Genomic DNA, 15,757 nt, shown 5'->3' on the forward strand with positions numbered 1-15,757 from the left:
GCAGGAGGGGAAAGCAAGATTTTTTTATTTTTAAATAAACACAGTAGTTTGGCAAGTGTCAACATGGTGAACTTCAGTTTTCTCATTTATATCAACATTCAAACATCCCAGTTGTCTCATTTTTACACAGTGGGACACAGCCGCAATTTGTTGCCAGACTTGCTACCCATCATCAGCATTAGCATCAGGCTTGCCTTGCTCTTGGCAAACACCACCACACAACCAACACGGCCTTTGCATCTCCATCGCTGTTACGGGGTATTTTGAACAGGTCTCCTGCACTAAAGCACTCGAGTACCTCAATTTCCCCAAGTAGTTCTATAATCCAGGGTCTCTTGCACTCCTGCTGGGGAACGCAATCTACAGACGCAAGAGGCGAGCTCCATTAACGCGTGATGGAGGAGAAGCTTCCTAACATTTGCTTTTTAGATCATGGTGTGGAAAGACATGTGCTACATGCTAGACATAAGGCAGAAGCCTCTTGCAGGGTATTTTGCTTTTTATCAATGGAGAAAGCGCAGCCACACTGCCTCATCTCACATGCTGGTCAGGCTGGTCTTACAATGCCTTTTGCCTGGATCTTACAATGCATCCCAATCAGCTCGGAGGAGCCAGCCTGATACTTCACAGGAAAGCACTAGGCAGCATTAGGTTTACACAGTCTAAAACACAACGTGGACAATGCAGGATAAGGCCGAACAACACCGCTTATTCAAGCAGTGGGCCAAGCAAAGCCTCCACTCCTCAAACTGCAAGAGCTTTCAGATTCAGTTTGCACTTTGCAAGCCATCACTGCCCTCCAAAGAGCTCCCAGGCAAGCCCAGCTGCTCCTTCTTCCCAGTCACCCTCCCCTGTTTGATGTGGGGGGGAAGGCTGCTTAAGCAGGGGACCACTGATTTCGCATCGGCCTAGCAGGAGGTGCATCCCAGGCACGCCAACTCTCAGCTCCTTGAACGACAGCTGCCTGTGGTGGAGACATCCCCTCTACACCTTATGCTGCTGGGGCTGGAACTGCATCTCCCAGGCCAGCCTCCAGAGGGGAAGGTGCCCAGCTGCCCCCAGAGCAAACCTGGAAGCCACGCGTAGCTCCTCCAGGGCCTGAAATGGGAAAGTACAGGGATGCAGGAGGGCAGCACCTCCTCCAGCCTCTCCTCCTGGGTGGCCAGCCCTGCCACTGCTGCCCTGCCTGCCTGTTTACGCCTGAGGCTTGCCACAGCAATTCTGCCACGGCCCCATAAGTGAGCGGGGAGGTTGGAATTTCACCCCCGGCACCCTGCCCTCTACTTACGCCACTCGACCGGCATCTCGGTCAAAGCCTCCAAGGAATCCCGACATACGGAAATCAGGCCTCCATCGAGGCTGCGGTGCCAGCCATCAGGCATGGCTGCCGGGGATCAACTGCTGGGTCTGGTGGCAGGGGGAAATGTCCTCTCAGGGTCAACGCTGTGACCTCCAAGATCAATCCTGCTGCCAAAAGCTCTTCAGGGCTTCACATCATGCACAAACCAGGGGGGTGACTCATTTACTGCAGCTCATCAGAAAGCCACAGCAGCACTTCAGGGTCAATACTTACTCTCCAAGCAGCACAGGCCTAGGGACGTGCACGTGTGAACAGGCAGCAATCAAAGAGAGATCTGTCATTTGGTGCCTTCTACCTGGCACCCCAGTGGGCACTACAGAGCAGCCCAGAACAGTCATCTGCTCATCTTCAGAGCCTCAACAAACGCTGGCTACGTACCTTCTCCCAAGTCAGGGACCATCTCATCAGGAGGAAGTTGACAGCTACCAAGCCCCAAGTTGTACCCCACTGCTGCCAACTGCAGTACCTTTGCCCCTACATGAAACATCTGCAGCTCCTCAAGGATATCTGTAGCCCAACACAGCCCTGCTCATCTCACTCCTTCCTCCCGAATCCTAGCTGCTTTCAAGCCTCCTCTCCAATGTCCCCATCCACATGTCAGTAGGGGTGGGAAGCTGTGAATGGCTTCTCAGGGACAGAGCTGGCGCTCAAGAACCTTCCCCCGAGCCATGTCCACAGTAGCCCCTTGACGAGGGGTCACCAGTTCCTCCGCATGCCTGTCAGCCAAGCTCACAGCTTCCAGGCCCAAGTCCCACCACGCCTGTGCGTACCAGTGGAGAAAACTCCTCCCAATATAGCATCAGTTGCCTATTTATAACATGCTGTTTACCAACACCAATCACTCTCTTGTTGGAAGCGGAGAACAAGATGAGTCAAGCGAGCATGAGCAAGGGACCTTTCTTCTGTCATGGGAAGATGAGGGGATCGTGGGAGGGTTACTTCAGGCTGGGTGCTGCAGCATGGCTGATCACCTGCAGCTCCCTCACCAATGGAAGCAGACTTGAGGGCATGCTCAGCTTTTTTTTTTTTTTTTTTTTTTTTTTTTTTTTAACATCAGACCCGTAAGCTCTTGTGAGGATCTTCCTGTGAAAGGGCAAAATCAGATCCAGCACACAGGAGTGCACCAGCATCCCCTTGCAGCCTGCTCTGGGCTTGGGAAGCACCGAGTGCCAGCAGGTGTTGAAGAACGGATTTAACATAAGGTCTCCAAAAACCTCCTGACAGCTCCTGGGACCCTCTTCCAGCAGCTCAATGAAGGGCTGTTGGTTGCTACAATGCTTTGACAGGGCTTCTTCAGGCAGTGTCCATCTCCAGGGGCAACCACAACCCTGCCAGCTGGTGGTCCTCTGGCGGGCAGGTGGGAAAGCACCCGCCACTGCTCGCTCTCTCCCAGCATCCCCTCTGGTCAGTCACTCTGTTAGTGCATTTGCTCAGCACCCCTACGAAGAGTTAGATCTGGGGGGGCTGTATAAAGTAAGAACATCCAACTGCTAAGGCAAGCTACGGGTCTCAAAGTGGGGTTGGGGGGGAAAGGGGTTACAACCCCAGGCTCCCATGGCAGTGTCACATTTCAGCATACTGTCCAGGAATATGCTCCTGAGCAACAGAAGGCAAGAAATTAGTATCTCCTAGGACTCCTTAAATTTTGCAGACTTTCTCCAGTGTCCAGGCTTTATCCCCTCCTGTGTGGCTGGAAACAGACCCCGTGTGATGTTATGGAACTGCACATGCATATGGTGGCAGATGAGTCTTGACGCCCATCCAGGTGAAACAACCAGTGCCAGCCCCTGGCTCCTCCCAGAGCCACATCCGCATTTTCCATTCCTCCCTCCCAGCACCCAGCCATCTGATGCCAGGCTCATTTTTAGAGCCTCAGATTTTCCTCTCCATCTTCGAGAAAGTTATTGCTTTCCTGCCTTCAAATAGCCAGCATCTATTCCACCCTACCAAACTGGTAATGGACCTCCTGGCTATGTTCCCCTCTGTCATTTCCTGGATCCATCTCCTGTGCCATTGCACTTACCAGCCCCAAACAGGCTGGCAAGATACACTTACATTAAGAGGCTGGATCGATTTTTTGAGTTTTTAACCTTTCCTAACGGGCACAGGGAGAGTCGTCTTAGGGGCTTTACCAGAAAGCCTCAGCTGGGGCTTGGTGCATGATCAGCCAAGGCTTGGAGTCCAGAGGTGTGCCTGGAGCACACCGCCTTGGCAGCAGGAACATGGACATCGTCACACAGGGCCCAGGAACTGCTAGCCCACTACAAGTTTTGGCTATAAGCTGTCCACTCAGCTCACCCTGACGTTCCATCCCTTTGGCACACCTTCTCCCCACCAACAAGCCATGGACATGGTGGGGGTGCAGGCTTCTGCCCTCCATATGCTGCCAGAGGCATAGGCACCAGTGGTGCTGCCCGTGCCCAGGATAATCCTTCACTCCCTTCATCCTCCCAGCTCACTCTGGTACCAGCTGCTGGGCCCCCACTCCCTGACAGCTTCCCACACGTCCATGTGGCAGCTCCCGGCCATCCCCACCCATTACCAGGCCCACCTGCTCCTCCGGCACCGATTCACCTGCCCCCGGCACTGACTCACTCCCCATCACGCACGACCGTGCATCCAGCTCACCTCCGGCATCCCTGCCACCCCAAGTCACAGGGTGAGATGTCAGTACTCTGTTTTAGAGAGCGGCAGCAAAGCAGCGTGGACACATGACACAGGACAGCCTGGCTCTGCTCTGCATCCCACTCCGACCAGCTGTGTGACCACGGGCATGCTGCTGGTACGCCCCGTGCCTCTGCTTCTGTCTGTCGGAATCACATACAACCCCTTCCAGGGATACCACGTAGTTAATTCATGAGCATTAGAAAGACACTCCACTTTCCAGATTAGATGTACCAACAGCACACAAGGATTTCTTGCTGCTTGTACCCCCACCTACGGTCAGCTGAAATCCCTGTGAGTTACTAGGAATGAAGGATATGTCCTGGAGCTATGGTCCTCTGCTCCCATCGGTAAGGTCTGGGCAAGCAGCAGGGTGCTGTCACTGCCCTGCTGCCCCTTCCTCCACCAGGACTTTTGGATTTATCCCTCTCCTGGGTGAGCAACACCTGTCCTGCCCCTGCTCGAGAGCATCACCAGCCACAGGAGTAAAACCAAAGATGTTTTTGAATGATTTCCCAGCTGCTTGCTGGGGTAAACGCAAGAACACAGGCTTTGTGCCACCTTTGCCAGCTCAGCTCAGCTCCAAGCAGCCAGGGAGATACCCAGGTGGGCAGCAGCGTGCCTTATGAAGTTTTGACACCACTAGTTTCATCTGCCATCCAAAGTCAGCACTTAGGCTCTTCAGGACCAGGTACACGCCCTGCCCTCAAGGGAAGGGGGGGTGGCACCCAGCAGCAAGTTCATCTCCAGGAGTGAGAAAGAAGGAATAAAATACTCTCCATCCACCCATGGCCTAAGCCACAGGACCCCCTGCCAGCCCTAGCACAGCCTCTCCTGTCTGCAGGCATCGTCCACCTTCAGGTACCTGTGAGGAGCAGTGGTGCTGCTGGGTGCCCTGCTCAGTGCCCCCAGCTGCCGTTCCCCACACATGGGCTCCTCATTCTGCACCTCATGCAGCTCCTACATGTTGCCTCCTGCTACCTGCCATTTGTCTCCATCATCACATTTTCTTCTTTAGTTCTTCCCTCCCTGGGGCAGACTTCAGGTTTTCATTAGGACCAGGCCAATCCCCAGCCCTATGAGGTGATCCCAACAGGGACAGCACATATGCCTGACCACTTTTTGTGGTCCGCTCTTCTCTCCCAGCGTCCACAGTCACTGGATTAGGAGCTTAAAAACCACATCTCTGCAATTCCCTTTGGTATTTGTTTTGGTGCCTCAGTGCTAGGGAAGGAGCCCGAGGTTCCTCCCCTGGCATGGCAGGCAGCAGTGTGCACCAGCAGGGCCTCCTCCTGGACCTTCTTACCTGCTTGGTTACCAAGGGATGGGGCAGAAGTTCCTGGGCCACCATCCCCAACACACATGCCTTAAAGCAGCAGCAAGAGTAGATAAAAAAAAACACCAACAAACCAACCCAAAAACCCCAAACCACCAACCTCCAGCCACATTTGAGTCTGAAGCTCTCATTGATCCTGAAATCCAACCAGCACAAGGCTCCTGCAGGCAAAACGGGCACGAAAATGCACACACCTCTAAGTGGAGAGGCAGAGCAGGAATAACAGGGCAGCCAAGCCTCGGCGCTGGGGTAGGAGGAGAGGGTGTTGCCCCAGAGCTCTCCTTGGAGCCTCCAGAGCCAGCTCTGCAAGAACGGGTTGGTAGGAAGGGCAGGCTTTGCAATCACTAATGCGTAGCAAGACAAGGGATGCTCTGAAATGCTGGGGTGGGCTGAGAGGCAATTAGAGGTTGATCAGGATGATTGACAGGCTGGAAACAGCCGGGGGAAGGGAGGGGAACAGAGGAAAAAGCAGGCAGGTGTGCTTGCTATGGGCCAGACAGGCTCACCGCCCTGCACCAGCTTTTCAGGACTTGACTGGGAATTTCCAGACCATGCACTCATTCAGTCACAACGCATAGCTCTACCTGCACCACTGCTTGGATGGGCTTGAGTCTACCTTCACCAAATGAGTTTAAAAAAAATCCCTTTGCTTGCTCCAAGAAACACAGTGCAAACAACAAGAGACAGAGTATACATGCAGCAGTCCAAATAGCAAAGGCCCCTCTCCCTAACCTGTCCAAAGTCTGCTTTGTTCTCTATTTCCCAGCCATGTGCTTCCAGCACTGCTTTCCTACCTATACATCAGTCACTCCCATATATTTTGAAAACAAGCTCATTAAAACTGCATACCTCCTCTACTTTGATTGGCCCATCCCTTCTCTCACCAAGATTTCTGAACTCCAACTAGAGGTCCTATTTGATCTTTCACACCGAGCCAACGCCAGAGACATCTGCGAGCATAGCTGTGTTAGACAGAGAGGCAAAGACACCCAAGTGGATCAACATGTCTCCACAGGCATAAGTCTGCTGATGGAGGTGCAGTTATACTGGCAAAACTACTTCTCAGGGTTTTGAGGTGGTGGAATAAGCCAGACTGAGAAGCAGGAACATTTTTGCCAAAATAATATATCATCAGAACGATCAAAACAGGCAACCCTGCACATCAGGCAGGCCAGAAGCTGCAGGTGTTTTGAAGGAGGCACCTAACGCACCACACAGACACATGCTGCTCAAATGCTGCTACCATACCATGGTTTTACACCTTTAATTCGCAAAGGTGTGTCCTTCTCCCCATACCCACCAGAGGAGAGCTGAGCCATGGCTGCTACTCCACAAGACTCTTCTGGAACAGCCCAGGCTGTTCCACCCTGTAGCACGCAACTCCCCAGAAGACACAAACACTTACCGGGGTTATTTCCTACAAACCAAAGCTCTGCTCCTATCAAATGGAACAAAGCTTGGGAGAAAACAAAATAAAGGAAACATTGGGGTTCTTTTCCCCCTTCTCCCTTAAAGCACATCAAAGCATTTGTTTTCCCCTGACTCATAACCATAGTCAGGAGCTATCTACTAGCTTTGAAATTCCCCTCCTACCCCAGGCAATAATAAAACATGAAGATACGAGAGTGTGAGATTCCAGGAGCACTAGGCAGCAGGGATTTACAAGGGATACATCCTGTCAGGCACACTGGATCATTTTTATTTTTAACAGCATTACAGCGTTAGTGGGTGAAAGGGAAGTCGTGGATGTAGCAAGATTTTAGCGAGCCATCTGCTGCGGCATCTCACCCAGTCTCCCTCTCAAGGTTTCTTCATCGGGCTAAGGCAGAAACGTCACCTCATGGACTGAAAACGGGCGTAATGACCCTAAATAAACCAACAGCTATAAGTGACAGAGCACTGGACTGCAGGCTGGCAGGAACCAGAGGCAAGAGTGACATCTGGTTTCATTCATCATTTTCACTGACCAGGGTACCAAGTTTGGAGAGGTGGTAGGTGCTGGTTGCTCCCAAGTACCTGTTTGGCAAATAAGCTGGGTGCCACAAGGGAAGGGATGCTATAAATCGCTCGGAGGTGGATGACGGGCTGGGGCAAGGAAAGGCAGGGAACAATTTCAGAGGCACATGCACGGAAAGTGGGCGTAGGTTTATCAGGGCAACACCCTACATTAGCTGGGTCCAGGCTAGTGCTTTCAACCATAATGTAGAGGAGTCTCAAGGAAAGGGCTTAGACAGATACCAAGGCAGGAGGAACAAAGAAAGGGGGGCTTTGAAAGCCAGAGAAAAAGGGTTGTGCAGAGAAAGCGGTAACAGGTGAAGACAGGGATCTCCACCCATACAAGAGGAGAGGGGAGACCTGGCTGCATGGCTCTGAGGGTGACCGCAGCCCCAGCATCTCATGACGGGTTTTTCTTGCCAGTCATCTTGGCCTGGCGTTTTTATCCTACCAAGCTAATGATACACAGTCATAAGATACATTATGCTTATGCAGGATAACTGAGTGCCACCTTAATCTTTTCCTTGATTAGATAAACAGATTGATCTCCTTATGTTTCTCACCATAAAGCTTTCTCTCCAGCCCTCAGATTATTTTGTAACTCTTTTCTGCATTCTCTTCAATTTTTCAGCATCCTTTTCTGAGCACTGACACTGGATTTAGACAGAGTATTTTAGTACCAGTCTCTCCAGCACCTCCTACAGCAGTAAAGTCTTATTCCTAGGGCTACTCACAGCTGCCTTTCCAGGTGTCAAACACTTCACATAACTGCCAGGCTTGAAGGTCATCTGGTGAGATTCTTTGCTTGAGGCACAGCTAGCTGCAACTCATCCATATCTACAGCCTTTTGGCTAATTTGTTCTAAAACAAACAAAAACACCCTACACAAAACACAAAAAACCCCCATAAAACCTCCCCTGAAGATAGCCTCCTCTTCTGCTTCACCATCCCAACCGATACTAAGGAAGACCATGAAGTCTGAACTCCCTTGTTACAGGTAAAGTGACTTCCTGCCCTGTGTTCATCACAACTACAGTCTTCTAGAAGTACACTGCTGCACATCCTTGAAGACCATGAAGTTCCCTCTTCCATCTTTTCTTCCTCAGGCTACGCAGTCCTAGTTCTTCGCATCCTTCCTCCCACACCGTATTTCTAAAGACCTTAATCACTTCTGTTGCTTTGCTGGATACTCTCTTGTTTGTGTGCATCCTTTTCCAAGGGTTGCGTCTACATCTGAGCCTGGTCCTTCAGCAATACCTCATCTGTGTTGTGGAAAGGACTAATTGCTTCCTGCACCTTAGAGGTGTCACTGCTCACACACAAGGCTTGCCTCATGTTGTTCTCTTCTCCAACACAGCACTAAGTCATCCTGCTCACAAACCCTGGTAATACCAACATTTTCCCCTGCCTTGCCCAGCCAGGGTCTCCTTATGAGAGGAACCCTTCTGAGTACAGCTTTTCAACTAGTTGTGGATCCACCTGAGGGATGCTTCCTATCTCCCATCCCTTCAATGTTTGTTTATGAGGCTGACGCCTGGGTCAGTGACACAGACTGACTTAAGTCAAGCTCTATGACATCTATCGCCCCCGCTCAGCCAGTAGGCAAGCCATCCTTCCAGGCAAGGGTGTTGACCGACTTGATGTGGTACGTTCCAGACAAACGCATGCTGATGGATTTTTAATCAGCATATTCTCCCACCTCTTTAACAGGATAAACATTAACTGCTTAACTGTTTGTTCCAGTTTATTTAGACAGGCTGGTTGTAGTCCCATTCTTTCTCCCTGTATTTCAAGGGATCAGATCTTGAGATCTCCCTCCAACTAGATGTTCTCTAAGGTGGCTACTCACCATGCAAAAGTTGCCTTAGTCTATTCTTTAAGTACTTTCAGGGAAATTTCATAAGGCTTTGCCCACATCTAATTTACCTAACTAGTCTTGTCACCTGTTATGACTTGTACTTGGATTCACTTTTAAAAATTAACTTCTTTAAGTACCTTGTCACCCCTGACCTTCTTTGCAAGGTGAAGACAGAGTTCTTACTGTCACATTTTATTTGTTCCTCTTTTCCGCGCAGCCAGGCACCAATTCTTTTTTCTATCCAATAGCCGCATTGGCTCCTTCTGCCCTAGCTGGGAGTTCACACTGAGCTTCGCATCCACCGCAAATCCAGTTCCTTCCTCCCAGATTTATAACTTTGCAACTCATGCCAGCTCAGGCTGCCTTTTCTGTGTTGTGAATAATAGCAAGCCCCTGGGCAGCTACTGCAGCTCAGAAGACACACAATAATTCACAGCCAGGTTTATGCCTCAAGCGAAGATGAGAGACCAGCAAAACCAAATCACCAACTTGCATACAGTCATCCTGGGGAAGATGTCAGCTTTACCAGCATCACCCAAGAGCCTTCAGAGTCCAATAGTTTCCACACAAAGGGAGTCTAGACCACGTGCACAGGGAGTTGAAGGGTGAATCCCTTTTAAGATCTTCCTTGGCATCCCAAAGGCACTAAATTTTTGGCATAAGAGCCCAAGTATCCTAAGGTCAACTGCAGAGACCTCGCCAGCCTGTGTCACTGCCAGGCTCTCTCTGACCTCAAAGCAGAAGACACCAGATGTTGATAATTACTTCAAGCAGGCCTGCTTCCATCTGAATTTCTTCTAAGTAAAAGATCATGCCAAGATTGTCTCACCACCTGGCCTTGAAGGGACCTGAGACAGCCTACTAAAGGTCCCTATTTAATTAGCAAAAGCAGGGCCAGGCCAACACACAACTCTCCAAAGAAGTTCCACTTAAGAGTAGCACCGTCCCCCTGACCCATGTCAGCAACACATCAGGAGATGGTGGAATGCTCTTAAGGGAGCCTGTCAGAGCTGCTCTTCCATGCAAGTCAACAGGAGAGAGTACATCTCCCCATGAACACCACTACATGGCCTCCTTGTTGGCATGACAGAGCCAGAAGTCACATCGCTGGTGGCAGCTGCCTGTCTGCAGCGCGATGGTCTGCACTGAGCCAGGAGAAGAGACCTGCACAGACCCAGCAGGAGCATCCCTAGAGGAAAGGGAAGGAGTACCAAAGCAAGCAACTGCTCCGCACACAATTACAGCGGTGCAGAGGGGACAAACACACCCAATGCAGGGACTCACAGTAGTAGCTCTGGGGACAGACAGTCCTTCTAGGAAGCCACAGGCAAAGGTTGGACAGGAAAGACCTGCAGCAGCCACTCTTTCAGCCACAGAAAGGCAAAGACGTTCTTCAGCTTGCTGCTCAGAGGCAGCACAGTTGAGGTGGTTCAGGAAGTCAACTGCAGAACATATCAAAAACAGGCCGACATGAATCCTGCCCACAGCCGCTTTCTTCTGGTGCTGATGCAATGTGACACCTTTCAAACACACAGTCCCTTAAGAGATCCAGCTCCTTCCTTTAATGCAACAGCACAAACATCTTCCCAGATCAGGTCACACAAACGGGAATCTTCAAAACCTTGGTTTAAGCCAGACCTGTACTACCAACTGCCAATTTCTCTGGGGAGAACAGCATACATAAAACAAGACCTCTCTCTCTTCCCAGCACAATAACCATGTGGGCAGAAGCTGCTGGCATTGACAATTAGACCAAAGCACATAAAGTACAGGAAACCTTGCTCAAAAGAAGCAGTAGGCTATGCCAGCAGGATCCCTATCTTGCCCATACAAGCTGTGTAGCCACTATAAGAGCTTGGCCTAAGGACAGCACTGGGATACTGGGAAAGCATTCCCAGCACTCTCCACCTGGCTTTACAAGGGATGGGGAGGAAGTCACTTGAAAGCAGAAAAGGGGGAATGACAAGCAAACAATACCAACATGCAAGAGCCATGGGGAGAACAGAAGTATTTCCAGGACTGCTCCGCAATCATGTGCGGGGAAAGCATAACGAGCATGCAAAGATAACCCCGCGAAGGGCAGGGAGTGCTGCATGGAGAAGCACAGAGGAAAATGCTCTGCAACTCACACTTAGCAAGAGAGTCTCGGGCTTCCTGCAGCTAATCTGTATTTGGAGCAGAGGGCAGACACCCAGCTCCATGCTGGAAGGACATGAAGCGAGAAGGCAGTGCCAACCGCAGGCCTGCAGGCTCAGAGAAAAGCCATTTCATACTGCAAGCCTTTGCTCTAGAAGCTTGGCACCAGCTTCACGAATCTCTGCCTCTCTCTCTGTTGCAGAGTGCGTACACACATGCATGTTTCTTATTCGTGCCTTGGGTTTTGCTTTTGTCCTTTTAACCAACTTTCTAGCCAAAGCATGAGGCCTGCCCCCGCCAACTCACTCCCCTGAGCGAGCCAGAGAACTGCCAACAGGACAAGGGCTGCAGGCAGAGAGGTGCCTCCTGAGAGGGCCACGCTCAAGGCAGCTCCTGCACACACCAACTCCCCATATGGCTGGTGAGATGAGGACTCCTTCCCAGCAAGAGCCTGAGCTGTACAGGGCATGGGGGAGAGGCTCAGGGCTGCAGTCTCAGGCAGCAGAAGCTCCCACGATGAAGGCAGAATTACCCTCAGAGAGGTCAGCTGCCCCACGCTGCAGTCCTTCAAAGCTAGAGCGTCAGGACCAGCAACACGCTTGTGAAGATCAAGGTGGCAGAGGAACACAGGGATCTCTCCCCTCTCTCCCTGCCTAGAAACCTGCATTTCAGTTTCCAGCTCACCCTGCAAGCAAGCTCCAAGCTCCCCATGCTCGTTTCCAATGGGAACGGCTGCAGCCAGGCCCCAAGCAGGACACCTGGTGCTGGAGGAACAGAGATGGCTGCAGGGCAGGGGTGAGAGCACCACCACAAGCATGGTTCCTCACCCCATGCTCATGCCAGCACCGACCTGCTTGGTAGCTGGGCTGTCTGGGCAGCGCTGGGATCACTGGTGGTCCCACGGAGCCCCAGGCTGTACCTCTGGACTTCCACTGCTGCTGCCATTGTGGGGTGGGCGTGAGCAGCAAGGCCCCTTTGCACAGCCTAAAGTACAGAGCCAAAGACCTCTCCTCATGGGTCAGGTCAGGAAAATCCTGCCAACACCCGAGTGGGCAAAGGAAAAAATAAATAAGAAAAATAGAAAAAAAAAGAGAGGACTCTCTGCAGTCCTTGTAGCTGTGATGGGTGAAAGCAGGCAGACCTATGCAAAGGTGTACGCTTCCCACCCCCTCAGCTCAGAGCCAGGCCCTGGGGAGTCAGGAGGAACAGGAGACAGCTCTACTGAGACCAGACAACACAGGCAAACCTTCCTCTGAATCATGCAGCATCCCAGAGGCCATGACCCATTGGAGGCTCTGCTGGTCCCCCCCACAATGCCTCCAGAGACATCAGGCAGGACCTGGGACCCTACAGAGCCAGTTCAGGGGGTAGCAAACCTGCCCCTCCACTTCAGGCTCCAAGCGGTGACTCCACCTCCTTGTTCAAGAGGCAGCATGGAGAACAGGCAGCAGGCTGGCACATCGTCCGCTTGCCACAGGAGCTGCTGGCTGGGGGGGGTGGGGGGGTGGTACGGCTGCCAGCCAAGCTCTTGCTGGCAGGAAGGAGGTAGGGCAGGAGCAGTCCGAGGCACTGCCACCAAGGATTGCTCCCCCTCTTCTTGGTTCCCACCCCTTGGATAGCAGCTGCTAAATTAAAAAAGCCTTAACGGCGCTGTCATTCAAGGACATGGAGACAATCTCCATTTTCCAAGCATCCCCATCGTCTTGTCTCATCTCCGCACCACAAAACCCCCCAGGGAAGATCCAGCCCCAGCCTCCAGCAAGCCCTATCATCCTTGCCTCCGTTACCCACTGCGGAGCTCTCAGATGCTTTGATATGCAAATCAGCCACAGGATCCATAACCAGCACCGTCCGCTATTAACAGTGCACGGAGTATCCTACGCCCAGGGCCTCCTCCCGCACAAAGCAGGCACCCCACAGCTGCGCAGGCTTCACGTCAGATGGTGCAGGTCTCGGCTGTGTTTCCTGGGAGCGGGAGGTGCCGCACCTGCGGAGCCCTCCGGTCCCCTGCATACAACGTCACCCTGGCTACAAGGATGGGGACAGGGCACTTGCAGATAGGATGCAGGCTGGGGTTGCACGTCGGTATGGATGGGGAGGGTGGCAGAGGAGCCACTGGCAGGATGCTGCGGGGCTCCCCGTGACCTGAGGCACTCCAGCCACCCTGGGCTCAAGGAAAGAGTAATTAGCAACAGACAAAAAAAAAAGCAGGCCGTCGGCACTGCCAGCTCTCAGGCTTTTATCACACATCTCACGCTACCTGGGATTTTCTCAAAGTCCTAGTTCCCAGAATGAAGCGATTTCATGAGGGTATTTTATTTTTCTATGTAAAAATTTGCCAACCCCTCCCCTCCCTGCGCAAGATTCTAGCCCATTTTATTGCTGAAGAAAACTAAAAAATATGACCCAGGATATTTTAAAAGTCCAGAAGGGAAAAAAAAAAACAACTAAACAAAAAACAATAAACAAACAAGAAGCAAAACCCTCGGTATTTTTCTTTTTTTGGCCCAATTCATTACTTTAGGACATTTCAGAATAGTTGCACCATGCTCCAGTCGAAGGGGAAAAAAATGGAGCATTACAAAGCCTCACGGCAGTGCCTTCTTGACAAGAAAACCGACACCCTCAGAAAATACAGCAGCTTCAGTTCCTTCCAAGGTTACCGAAGACAGGAACAGACAAAAATAGAGCAAACTTAGTGCAACAAAACACATTCATGAGCCAAAACAGAGTCTCTTCCCAACCCCCTCAAAGGCATCTTCTTTCATGTTTATCTTGCTCCTATGCTATTCAGGTGAAGACTGCAGAAAGGATTTTTCTCCTGGTGAAGACAGCGTATTCCTGCCACTAAAAGGCTACAGACAAAAAAGGCCTTTCCTAGGTAGATACCAGCTAATTGCAGTCATTAGAAGCAACGTCCTTAATGCTCTGCTATTTCTGGTTTAAACGGAGTCCTCCTGGAGCCGGTTAGGAGAGGAGTGGTTGGCTTTCCACTCTCTCAGAAGCATTAAGAGAATAAAAGGCTATTAGGGACCGTACAGCACAGGTGCTTGGAGGGGAAGGGTACTGGTCCCCGCAAGGCACTTGTGAAGTCTTTGTCCCATGCCCGGGTGGGGCATCTGCAGGACCATCCAAGAGGCACCTGTGCTGTGCAACCCTTCAGTGGCTTTATGACCGCTGCTAACGGGATGCTCCTGCCGTGCAGCCCATGGCTTTCCATATGTGCTTACTCCAGAGTATGGCATGATAGAGCAGGACACTTCCACAGTAACACACAAACACGGGGGACAGGGGCCCTTGTGGACTACGCACGACTAAATTAGCACACCCTGAGCACGCACTGCTCAGCCTTTTGCTTCCAACTCCTGCTATTGAGGGAAGGGCAAGGGAGGGAGGCGCCCAGAATCCCAAATTCCCCAAACACCTGGTCTCCATCCAGCTGAGAGCTATCAAACCTGCTACGGGCACCAGGCTGACTGCAGCCACGTCACAGATTTTTGGCATGATGCCTCCAGCAGGTAGCTACATACAGACATCCAGGGCGCACTCCAGGACAAGAGGAAAAAAAACACGGTTCGCCGATTTGGAGAGGCCGGCCACCAAGAGAAGAGCAGAAAGAGGCTGCTTGGCTGCAATGAGCATAGACACAAGCCCCATCTTTGCTGATTTCTCCAGGGTAGGCGAAAGCAGGGCGGTATCAGAAATTTCCCTGCTCTTCCCACCCTTGAAACATCCCTCCTGCCTGCCTGCCCCTCTCCCTCACGGCGGTGCCCGGAGGAGGGCGGGGGGCTCTCCCAGCACCCGCACAAGCGGCCTCAGCACCTCCGACGGCGCCGGCAGGTGAGACGGCGGAGCCGCTCCCACCCGCTGGAAACGGGGTGCTTAGAAACGACCCCCAGGGTGCCGAAACCGCCTCGCCCACCCAGCGGCCGAGCCGAGGGACGGCGCACACTGGGCAGGGGGGCGAGAAGCCTCGCAGCCCCCAGCCGCCCCGCTCCTACCCCGCCTCGGAGGGGCAGCGGGGCGAGTCCCCCCGCCCCAAGATGGCAGGCGGCGCCCCCCACCCCAGTCCACCCCCGCTATAGGGCTCCGCACAACACCCGGTCCGGCCCGCTCCACCCTCGGCAGGGCCTGAGGCGCGGCCATTGCCGCCCCCCCCCCCCCAAGCACCGAGTCTGCGGCTCCGGGCCCGCCCGGTCTGGAAGGAGCCGTCGCACCCCGCCGGTTCTGCTTACCCCGTGTCAGGCGCGGACTGGCTCCCACCCTTCCCTGGGCTGCCGCTCCACTTGGCCCTGCCGGGCCGGGCGCTGCGGTACCGGGCTGCGGTACGGCAGAGACAGCGGTAACCACCCGGCTGGGTTCGGCTCGGCTCGGCTCGGCTGGGTTCGGCTGAGCTCGGCGAGGGGCG

General features: G+C 52.6%; 1 protein-coding gene across 4 annotated transcripts in view; it reads right to left on the reverse strand.

The window, feature by feature from the left end:
• The window catches only part of TMEM63B (transmembrane protein 63B), a 49,174-nt gene extending 33,428 nt beyond the window's left edge, over positions 1 to 15,746 (reverse strand). For 2 of the 4 annotated variants that reach the window (XM_054195107.1, XM_054195106.1), the window contains exon 1: positions 12,200 to 12,700. In XM_054195107.1, coding sequence (XP_054051082.1) covers positions 12,200 to 12,294 — 95 coding nt within the window. In that variant the 5' untranslated portion in view covers positions 12,295 to 12,700. Of the gene's footprint in view, positions 1 to 10,497; positions 10,656 to 12,199; positions 12,701 to 15,584 lie in introns of those variants that run through there. The other 2 variants (XM_054195109.1, XM_054195108.1) reach the window with 2 other exon arrangements.
• Between the last annotated feature and the right edge of the window lie 11 nt (positions 15,747 to 15,757).

Source organism: Rissa tridactyla, chromosome 3, assembly GCF_028500815.1.
Source record: "Rissa tridactyla isolate bRisTri1 chromosome 3, bRisTri1.patW.cur.20221130, whole genome shotgun sequence".
Lineage (NCBI taxonomy): Eukaryota > Metazoa > Chordata > Aves > Charadriiformes > Laridae > Rissa > Rissa tridactyla.